Source organism: Protopterus annectens, chromosome 11.part0, assembly GCF_019279795.1.
Source record: "Protopterus annectens isolate FY-2018-M chromosome 11.part0, PAN1.0, whole genome shotgun sequence".
NCBI classification, from domain to species: domain Eukaryota; kingdom Metazoa; phylum Chordata; order Ceratodontiformes; family Protopteridae; genus Protopterus; species Protopterus annectens.
The window spans coordinates 102,447,335-102,459,579 of NC_056745.1; the positions used below are offsets into that span (position 1 = coordinate 102,447,335).

At 35.4% G+C, this 12,245-nt stretch overlaps 1 protein-coding gene across 4 annotated transcripts in view; it reads right to left on the bottom strand.

Moving 5' to 3' along the window:
- LOC122815190 (transcriptional enhancer factor TEF-3-like) overlaps nucleotides 1-12,245 on the bottom strand; it is a 2,337,692-nt gene that overhangs the window by 1,891,464 nt on the left and 433,983 nt on the right. For all 4 annotated transcript variants that reach the window (XM_044087472.1, XM_044087473.1, XM_044087474.1 and 1 more), the window contains exon 4: nucleotides 9,649-9,900. In XM_044087472.1, the coding sequence (XP_043943407.1) occupies nucleotides 9,649-9,900 (252 nt within the window). The remainder of the gene's footprint in view (nucleotides 1-9,648; nucleotides 9,901-12,245) is intronic.

Consider the following 12,245-nt stretch of genomic DNA (forward strand, 5'->3'; position numbering starts at 1 on the left):
GGAGGCTGGGGACATTGCTAGAGGAGGTGTGGTCAATGAGTAGAGGTGAGCCTAGCTGAATTTCTGTGAAGGTGGGGAAATAGACTGCATGCCTACATTGCAAGTCTAACCAGGACCATACCACAAAAAGCCACAAGGGAAGGGGGAGAAATGGGGTAGACCCAAAATAAAAAACCCTGGAAAGAAGCTCAGACATGCGGAGTTCTGTTGCCTTTGGTCTGTAATTAGCCCTAGCAAATACCACAGTTAGTCTGGGGAGGCATGGAGCAGCTTGAAGACCAGGTGTGGATGGGGCACAAGGCCCAGGTTGGTAACAATGATGTGTATAGGAAAAGGCAAAACAGATGCATTACTCTGGGATGTATTTTGAATGGCTTCTGCCTTTATTCTTATCCAGTATTCTGTACACTGTTAATCCCCAATGAATATTATGAGTATAATATTATTGATCATAGACATGATCAGATATTTTCAGATATCTTCACAAAACTGTAAATAAGTGGATTCTACTTATTTTACTCTTTAATGGTAGAAAGAACAGTTTTCAAAAACATTCTCCTAAATCAGTGATGGCATTGGTATTCTCCTTTTTCCCATTTTGTACATAGGGTCAGATGTCTCCTAAACGTCAGTACAGATAGCTAGACAGACAGACAAACACAGATACAGAGATATAAGGCGATGTAACCTAGTACTGAGAAAGTGTAGTTTTTCAGCCTTAAGGGTAGTAGGGTAGTGCACACTCATTACATCTGAGTGATGCCTCCAGGTGCATCTGCAGTTAACTGATACTGATGCCTCTAGGCATCAAATATTGCTTATTCATATTTGCATCAATAATTCCAAAACCATGCTATGTTCAAGGTTTTAAAAGATTTCATCTAAAGCTTACACAATGTCAAACTCAACTGCATTAACGTTTTACTTCTGTCTAGTGCAGGTAAATAGATACTAACTGTTGGTTTTATGATATTAATTTAGATAGATATAATTCTCACATTTTTCTAAATATGTCAACATCCAAGTAATACAGACATAACTTCTTAGTCTCAAATGAACGTTCTCAGCTGGATGAATGAAATGCTGCTGACAGTATGAGTGTAACTTGAGTGGTTGCTGAGATACTGTAAGTTGTTTACAAAATATTACAAATGTAATAGTTACTGTGTTTACTGTGACTTATACAATTCTGTTTAAGATCTAGAACCTAAAGACTAGTACCACTATAAAAATAGTTTGTGCTGAATAGTTTGTCATTTATACTTCTTTCATAACCCCTGTGGTTCCAGAGACATGAACATTTGCTTGAAATGTGAGGACATAATACGATTCTGTCAAAAGGGTTCGACTCCACCCACTGGAAGTTACAGTGCAAACTTCCTGAGCTCCATTGGAGTAAATGAGTTAAGAACAAAGAAACAAAACAGGAAAACTAGTTCTGCATAAATGATTGCTGTGGATATCAGCATTTATATCTATACATATCTATCTATATATATATATATATATATATATATATATATATATATATATATATATATATGTATATATATAGAGAGAGATACAATGTGTGTGTGTGTGTGTGTGTGTGTGTGTGTGTGTGTGTGTGTGTGTGTGTGTGTGTGTGTGTGTGTAAGCTGATCACTGTTAAAACTCAAAGGATTGCACAATCTACTCTTCTGCTACTACACCTCTGTAACTATAACATCATGCAGTTTTAGTGCACCGTTTTGGTGCAAAATACAACTTTCTTTAAATTGTAAACAAAATATGCAAATAAAAAGTATCAAACATTTAATCACTATTTTTGCACTTTCATTTCAATGTCATCAGAGACGTCCTCAGAAGAATCTGACATCTCATATCACTAGCTTTAAGTAAAACACAGTCCCATCCATGTGAAGCACACTTCTTCCCTAACCCAGTTTAAGCATAACTTGGACTGAATAGATTAGAAATTGGAAATTCACCGCTTGATCTGTACCTATGTCCCAATGGACATCTGAAAATGCTTAACCATCCAAGCTCAAGCTTACATATACCCCTTAGAATAATCTGAGGATAACTGAAGCTTGTCAGATACACTTATGATGCATGACCAGGCTTAAAAAGACCTTTGTAGTGACCAGCATCTAACTTTCATATTACATGACCTGAAACAGTATCAACTCTTAAAAGTTTTAAAATACATTTAATGCTTTAATGTTAATATGATCCTTCAGTCACAAAAGGTGGCCAGTGTTTAAAATTAGCTGGCAGTGCAATTTGTTATCTTATAATTTCATCTACCAGGACAATTTTCTGTACTTAAGACAGGTTTCCCAAAAGCCACCTCTTAAACTAGGTTACACATCGTGTAGAATACCAAACAGAAACGTCTTAAATTGACCACATTCCAAAGAATGTTTATATAACAAATTTTTAATTCTAATGTCTTGCATATACTCCTATATTCTCTTTTTAAGGGCACATTGTGTCTTGCCCACATAGAATGGAGGGCAGGAATAATATATGGCCAAATAAACAACTCTGCTAGTGTCACAATTACTGTGATGAAAATAAACCTTATCCATTAATGTATTATTTAGACAAACTACCCCCTTTGAGAATGTAGGGACATTGTGCACATGCCCCACACTTGTTGGATTCCTTATGAATATTATCCTTATAATATGAATCTATCAATTTCTCAAAGATGTTATTAAGATTTTTCCCTACTTTATATACAAACAATGGTTGTTCCTCCAGACTATTAAAAGTATCCTTATTAGTCTTAAATATGTTCCAGTTGTTTCTGACAATACTGGTAACTTCCTGGGATGCTCCCTGAAATTTTTGTACCAAGGCCCTACCCCAAAGGCTGGAATCAGTCCACACCTCTGATGAACTGATGGTAAAATCTGATCCACTCTGTTTACAGAACAATAATGGCAAGAACTTACTTGCCCTGTTTTGGGACCCCTCTTTAATAATCTTATCTAATAATATCTTAGAGTAACCCCTCTTCAAAATATATCTTTCAATTTGTTTATCTCCATGGTGTAAAAACCTTCATCAGATGTCATGCAGGACAATCTAATAAATTGCCCCCTTACTAATTCAACCTTTTGGTTAAATGGATGATGATTAAGAAACTGGAGATAGGAACTGCTGAAGGTAGGTTTTCTATAAATGCTGAAGACAAACCTACCATCCGTAACACAAATATTGGTGTCTAAATAATTAACAAAAGAACAAGCTGCAAGGAAATATGAATAACAACCAAAACTGAGAAAAACACACTTTATAATAGCAAAGCTTTCGGATAAAATCCTTCCTCAATACTAATACAAACAAATCTAAAAACCAAATGGTTTAAATACAGGTCACTGAAGTCACATGACCAGCAGTCCAAAAATCATGTGACCAAAAGTATATAAAACAAATCATTAAAATTGGAAAAATTAGAAAAAACATTAGAAAAAACATAACATTATCGCAACCTAGTATGTTGCAATTTAACAAGAACAGGTTTCAAGGTAATCATATTATTTAAACCTGGAAAATGGTCAGAGTTCAACCTAAGAATCCATTCATACTCTTTTAATTCAAGTAAATTACCACTATCACCACCTCTGGCAGGAGGCCATATTACATCAATAACTCTAAAGGAGAATCTATGCTCAATACCTGAATCAACTATGTGCTTATACAAGGCATTACTGTCAATGGCCCTTCTAATCTCCGATTTGTGTTCAATGATGCGTTCTTTTAGCTTTCTAGTGGTCTTACCCACATAGAATGCAGTACATTTCACACAATTAGCAAAGTACACCACATTAGATGTAACACAAGTGGTAGAAAAATTAAACTGATAAACTTTACCACTAATAGGATGTTTGAACTTATCACTGCAACCAACCACAATATCAGAACAGCAGGAACAATTCAAACAACCATACATGCCGGGCTTAGTGGTAAAATTCCTCTCTACAGGCCTGAAAAAATCTTTGTAACATAACATATTCTTCAAGGACTTCATATTTCTATATGAGAAAAAAGGCCTGTCACCAAGAATGTCTTTAATCTCACTAGAGGCCATTAGTACAACCCAATTCCTCTGTATTATTTGTTTTACAAAACAAGTCAAGGTATTATAACTAGTAAGATACCTAGTGCATACTTTTGAACATTCTAGGTTAACAGAACCAACTTCATCCCCAAGAAAAATCGGCTTCAGTATTGTCTTCCTATTAACTAAAACTTTATTTTTTAAATCTAAAACTAGTTTAGAATCATAACCACTATCCAGAAACTCTTTGGACATCTCATCCAACTGTAAATTAAATGTAGCATCATCAGTATTTAATCTACTAATTCTATTAAACTGTGAAGTAACAATCCCCTTAAAGACATGTGGGGCATGCATGCTGGGATAATTAATGTATCTATCAGAGTTTATCTCCTTTTTGTGAATACTGGTATGGATAGTACCTTCACGTAGTTGTATCTTAACATCCAAGAAATTAATCTCACTATCAGAGGCATCCATCTTAAATTTCAAGAAACTGGTGGTTGCATTTAAATAATGAACAAATTCATTCAACTGTGAAAGGGAACCTTTCCAAACCATAAAACAATCATCAACGAAACGTTGATAAAAACATATATTACTTACAAAAGAATTATCCAAATTATAAATATAAGTTTTCTCCCATTGGTATAACACCAAGTTGGCATAAGTGTTAGCCACAGAAGTACCCATGGCTACACCAGTGAGTTGCAAATATAAGCATTCATCAAACAGAAAAATATTGTTCCTCAAAACTACATCTAGAAGAGAACAAATATTCTCAACAGATCTATTCACAAGAGAAGATTGGGAGGTCAAAAATTGTCTGATAGACTCAATACCAAAATCATGCGGTATTACAGTAAAAAGGGATGCTATATCAAGCATTACAAACAAATACTCACTTTGTCGACAGGAACCACCAATACTATTAAACCAAACACGCAATTTACAAAGGAAATCAGATGTATCTCTTAGCACAGAAGTGCATTTAGGTAAATATAGTTGTAATTGTGTTTGCAAATATATAGATATAGGTTCGGTGATCCACCCCCCCCCCGATACAATTGGTCTCATGGGGGGGTTGGTCACCGACTTGTGTATCTTAGGCAGCCCATAGAGACAAGGGATAATTGGACAAGAAACAGTAAAAAAATGAAATAAATCCAGAGTAATGTCACCACTAATTTGCAAATCATAGATCACCATATTGACATAACTAATACATCTTTTAACATCTATTGATGTAATACGTTTAAAAGCCTCAACATCATTCAGTAGAACAGAAACTAAAGATATATACTTAAGCCGATCCATAAGGACTACAGCCCCACCTTTATCGGCTTTTTAATCACTAAATCTTTGCTCGCCTGTAGACTTTTGAGCACTTGATACTCATCAAATGTTAAATTAAAGCGAGAAAATCTCAAAATATTGCAGTCAGAATACAACATTCTTAATTCCCTCTCACACAAATCATGAAATGCTGTAACCACAGGCATACTAGAAGGTACAAAGGTACTACGCCGTTTACATGAAACTCCATTAACGACAGAGTTACCAAACAAAACCTTTAAATTTACATTTCTAATGAAAATCTTAAGGTCTGTGAGCACAGTCACTAGATAACCCTTCGCTGTAGGAATAAAATTAAGCCCTTTATGTAGTACTGAACAATGAGCAGAGTTCAAGTTAAAGGTTGAAAGGTTGAGAATGCCTTTAGTAATTTTCGACTTACTTTGCCCTGCCCTAAAGGACTCTCATTCTTACGTTTGCCTGGGATAACTATTTGTCCCATAAACGGTTTCCTTCTTGGAGAGGAACGCTCAGTTACAGCCTCCGGCTGTTCTAGATGAAAGCGTTTGCCAGAGAAATTAAATGTAAGTTACTGTGCCTTCTTAACCACAGTGGAACGCGAGTTAGCCTCTCCGTCTTGCTTGTCACTAAGTTCTGACTGAGAGCAAGCATTCATGGAGTCTAGCGTAGACATCACCAAAGTAGGTGTGTTCACTTGTAAGTGATTCGACGAAGCTGCCAAAGATGGTTCATGTTGTTGTGCAATATCAACTGTAGTTTCAGAAAAGCCATCAAGAACATCTAAACTTCTCTTATTACTACGTACTGCAGCATTAGGTTTAAAAGTTTGATCATTTTTCGGCCATGAGAAAATATGACCCCTTTGGAAGTCGTTGATATCACGCGTGAGCTTACGCTTTTTCGTTACTTCCAAACGGTCATCCAATGCTTGTGTTCTGTCAAGTAGCTGCTAATATAACTCACCCATAGACGCAAATACAGGCATATCCATTAATTCATTTTCCATATTTAGTATCTCATCTTTAAGTTCCTTCTCGATAGTTGAAAAGAATTCATTCATTAAACTCATGTAATCCAAACTTAACTTGATGTTGAGTTGCTGCCACCGCTTCAGGAGCTCAGGATAAGCATTCCCATATGAAGGCATTTTGAGAACTCTCAAGCCACGTGGGACGATGCCTTTGTCTAGATATGCAGAGAAGCTAAAACGCTGCCATTGCAAGTGTTTATAAGTACCCACTTTTCTTTCAAAAAGATTCAGCTTTTTATGAAAATCTGAAACATTCTCAGATTTCCAATGTTCATCACTTTTCGATGTAGAACAAACCGAAGAGGCAAACTGTAGTAAAGGATTAGTCTCATTCATAAACAGAGACTTGACAGAGTTAACAGTCTTCACCACTTCCATGTTAAATAAATGGATAAAGGACTGCAACTCAACCCTTTAACTTCTTCTCAGAAATGCAGCAAATAAATTAACAAAAGAACAAGCTGCAAGGAAATATGAATAACAACCAAAACTGAGAAAAACACACTTTATAATAGCAAAGCTTTCAGATAAAATCCTTCCGCAATACTAATACAAACAAATCTAAAAACCAAATGGTTTAAATACAGGTTACTGAAGTCACATGACCAGCAGTCCAAAAATCATGTGACCTTTTTACTGTAATACCGCATGATTTTGGTATTGAGTCTATCAGACAATTTTTGACCTCCCAATCTTCTCTTGTGAATAGATCTGTTGAGAATATTTGTTCTCTTCTAGATGTAGTTTTGAGGAACAATATTTTTCTGTTTGATGAATGCTTATATTTGCAACTCACTGGTGTACTTCTGTGGCTAACACTTATGCCAACTTGGTGTTATACCAATGGGAGAAAGCTTATATTTATAACTTGGATAATTCTTTTGTAAGTAATATATGTTTTTATCAATGTTTCATTGATGATTGTTTTATGGTTTGGAAAGGTTCCCTTTCACAGTTGAATGAATTTGTTCATTATTTAAATGCAACCACCAGTTTCTTGAAATTTAAGATGGATGCCTCTGATAGTGAAATTAATTTCTTGGATGTTAAGATACAACTACGTGAGGATTCTATCCATACCAGTATTCACAAAAAGGAGATAAACTCTGATAGATACATTAATTATTCCAGTATGCATGCCCCACATGTCTTTAAGGGGATTGCTACTTCACAGTTTAATGGAATTAGTAGATTAAATACTGATGATGCTACATTTAATTTACAGTTGGATGAGATGTCCAAAGAGTTTCTGAATAGTGGTTATGATTCTAAACTAGTTTTAGATTTAAAAAATAAAGTTTTAGTTAATAGGAAGACACTATTGAAGCCGATTTTTCTTGGGAATTATGTTGGTTCTGTTAACCTAGAATGTTCAAAAGTATGCACTAGGTATCTTACTAGTTATAATACCTTGACTTGAGGAATTGGGTTGTACTAATGGCCTCTAGTGAGATTAAAGACATTCTTGGTGACAGGCCTTTTTTCTCATATAGAAATATGAAGTCCTTGAAGAATATGTTATGTTACAAAGATTTTTTCAGGCTTGTAGAGAGGACTTTTACCACTAAGCCCGGCACGTATGGTTGTTTGAATTGTTCCTGCTGTTCTGATATTGTGGTTGGTTGCAGTAATAAGTTCAAACATCCTATTAGTGGTAAAGTTTATCAGTTTAATTTTTCTACCACTTGTGTTACATCTAATGTGGTGTACTTAGCTAATTGTGTGAAATGTACTGCATTCTATGTGGGTAAGACCACTAGAAAGCTAAAAGAACGCATCATTGAACACAAATCGGAGATTAGAAGGGCCATTGACAGTAATGCCTTGTATAAGCACATAGTTGATTCAGGTATTGAGCATTGATTCTCCTTTAGAGTTATTGATGTAATATGGCCTCCTGCCAGAGGTGGTGATAGTGGTAATTTACTTGAATTAAAAGAGTATGAATGGATTCTTAGGTTGAACTCTGACCATTTTCCAGGTTTAAATAATATGATTACCTTGAAACCTGTTCTTGTTAAAGTGCAACATACTAGGTTGCGATAATGTTATGTTTTTTCTAATGTTTTTTCTAATTTTTCTAATTTTTCTAATTTTAATGATTTGTTTCATATACTTTTGGTCACATGATTTTTGGACTGCTGGTCATGTGACTTCAGTGACCTGTATTTAAACCATTTGGTTTTTAGATTTGTTTGTATTAGTATTGAGGAAGGATTTTATCCGAAAGCTTTGCTATTATAAAGTGTGTTTTTCTCAGTTTTGGTTGTCTAAATAATTAACAAATTCTTTGTTAAATGTATAAGTAAATCTGAGAAAATCTGTAGTATTGTTCAGGTAAGCAACAAATTCTTCCACAATTTTCTCAGGCTCATTCCATAGGATGAATATGTTATCCAGATATCTAAGATACATTCTAGAATTTGTAGAAAATGGATCTTCATTGAAAACAAATATACTTTCCCAGTTGTACATGACTAGTTTTGCGAAGGTCTGGGCACAAGCCGCCCTCCTAGTTAACCTGCAAATCCTTTTTACATTTACTGGACAAAAGTACTTAACTCATATGTATTTATGTGTGTATATTTATATTAAAGTTTTATATAGATTTAATATCAACTTTCTGAGTTTAATTCTGGTCTGTGCAAACTGTTGACATCTCATTATCAATTTTGGTTTGTTCTTGATATTGTGGTACCATCCTCGGGCATCACATTTATTGGATTGCTTGTTCTTTTATATGATGGTTTGCCTTTGGTTCTGTGATAGTTAAAAACAACATTATTGGTGATGCTTCAGTCAAAAATGGTGATGCTTCATTCAAACTGTTGGAAAACAGTCAGTGGATCTTCAGTGCTAAATCTGCACTAAGCAAATATCACATACTTATACATACCATTCAATATTTATGTTTTTTTAAGTGGCTGATTTGAGGATGTAATGAAGTGCCAAACACTAAAATATTCTTCAGAGTATTGGCTCATTTCTTTACAAAGCAAGATTCTACTCCTACTATTTGTATCAAAGAATCAAAAATAATTACATTGCATTGGAAGAGTCATTAGGAGAATACGTAAATGTAGAATGTAAATAACACTTTACACAATCAAGAAGAACTGATGGAAACTAACTGAGAAATTACTTCCATCTTTGACTAAATACTTCCATTTTAAAACTCATTTGCACAAAATGAAAACTGTCTAGGTACCAGAATGAGACAGAGAGTATAATTTTAGATCCTGTAACATACCATACATCTTCCCTTCATCAGAGAGAATTATCTTTCGCCGCCCGCAGGGGGGGTAGATTGCCAGAGCTTCCTGGAAGCTTTGTTCAATATCAGGACTCCACACACCCTCTGCATCACTATCGATGTGCTTGTCCAATACATCATTGATTGTGTCATTGCTCCCCGTAGGGGAGCTTGGTGAACTCCACTCTGCAGATGTAATGGTGCCGGTGTTGAACTCCAAGACACCGCTTGGAGAAGCGGCCTGAAAACCTAGCAATAAAACAAAGAAAAAAATTAACCAAAATTCTTCAGTCTAGTGTCAATGAAAAAAGAAACCTTTTGGTTATAAGCTATGGGCATTATCTGTTGACCATAGTCAGAAGCAGTGCTCCTTGGTAATGCATTGTTATACTTAACTTCCAGTGACACACAATAAAATGAGACACCTGTGATCAAATTGAAAGGGATTCCAATTAAACTTCCCCAATGAGCAAATGAAACTAAATAATAAATGAAATAAATAAGCACATGATTCTGCCTTAGTCAAAGACACGACTACTGTTGTGCCTCACTACTAATTCAGACAATGCTATCCTCAGTTAACTTTCTTTTTAATTTTAATCTACCCAGAGGAAATGTATGCTCAAACATATAACATATAATACCTGTTCTGAATACTGATTTTGTAACTAATAAGTACTTTAAATGTAGATTTATGAGCTAATTAAATGTATAATTCTGCATAAAGTGATAAAAAAAAGTTCATGGCATGGACACTGGGAAGCCTGTCAATTGAATAAATACAGTTTCTAAACAAGTCAGTTTGGCTGAACTGCAGAGATTTTTTTTTTACAAGGTATTTCGGCATAATTTCTGCACTGAACTGACTTTTGTTGAAATTGCATTAAGTAAATTGACTGGTTTATCTTACTGCTTTGATGTATAATTTTTTGACCTTATTATAACACATTGTCGACTGTGCACACTAAAGCATTTCACAGTATAAATGGTTCTACCAATGTATTTTACTTAATCTGCCATATTTAGTGCAAACAGCAACAAATCATTTTTAACTCACACTATCTCTCTGCTGAGGTGTCCTGTGGTGTCCCATCACATTTAGCTGAAATTGAACTTCTCATCTAAGCTTACTGCAGATACAGCAGACAACACTGCATGAATACAAATTCATATTAGAATAGAAATAAAACACATTTAAAAGTTATTATGGCAGCCCAATTGAATAAAAGTAACAAGCATACCATCAGCTAAACAAACTTAAGAAAAATGACAGGTTGGGGAACACAACTGCTTAAGGATGGATTTTTAGTTCTTGGGAATTATCTTTGAAAGTATTATTCTTGTGAATGATTTTAGGATGCAACAAGCATATTGTTATCTAAACCAACTTAAATACAATGGGGAAAGCATTACTGAACAAATATATGTGCCCTTCAGTTCTTAACAACTGAAGATCATTCTAGTAAATATTTGTGATGCTGTGTTAGCTAGAAAACAGTTTAAATGTTTGCAAAACATTTTTCATACAAATATGTTTCATCAACTGGATTTGTTTATGTATGTATTTACTACATTTCTCAACTGGTTAAGCAAGTTGGTCTTCAGACCCTTTTCAGCCATGAACCAGGACAGGCAGAGAGATGTATTGTGAAAACCAAGCAAGTATGAAATAGAGCACTTTGGCTACAAACATTTAAATAAAATAAGACAGTTAAGGATGTAGCTAGCTATGTATTATTTACATTACATAAGTGAATAAAAAGAAGTTATATAACGTTCCATGTTAGTTGTCTTCATCTCGTCTTCTTTCTTGCTTGTTGGGATCGGAGCCGATCCTCGGCTCTGACTCGGCCATCTTCTATAGCTCGAGAGCTGTTTACTGGCTCGAGGCTACCCCTTATCCCATGATACCTAGTGCTAGCTACCCAGATCTTGTTTGAAATAGCTAATCCCAGCCATAGCTATGGAATGAATACCCCTCCAAACAGAGGGTTAAACCTATCTGTTATAATCTCTAAGTCAGTAGAGAAAACAAACCAGAGAACATTCAGTCAGTGAAACTTAAACTCCTCTCGGTCCAATAGGACAGGGGGATGGAGGGGGGGACGCAAGAAAGAAGGCGAGATGAAGACAACTAACATGGAATGTTATGGTAGGTACATAACTTCTTTATGTTAAGTTGTCTATCTCGCCTTCATTTCTTGCTTGCTGGGACAGCGTCTCTAGCACCTACGATCCTGGGTGGCTCACTGGAACAGACTCTTCAGAACAGTGGAACCAAAGTTAGCTCTACTCCTGGAGACCATGTCTAACTTGTAATGAGTAATAAAAGTATGAGGATTTGCCCATGTGGCAGCGGCACAAATAGAGTCCATAAGCAACCTAGACTGGAAGGCTACAGAGGTGGCCAGAGCCCTAGTAGAATGACCTTTTAGTTTAGTTTGGTAGACAACTCTTTGTTTTTTAGTTGATAGATGAAGGTAATAATGTGAGACAACCACCTGGACAGGGTCACTTTGGAAACTGGAAGACCCTGTTTGCCCTTAGCACAGGAAAGGAAAAGTTGGTCCAACTTTCTTATATCCTTTGTTCTA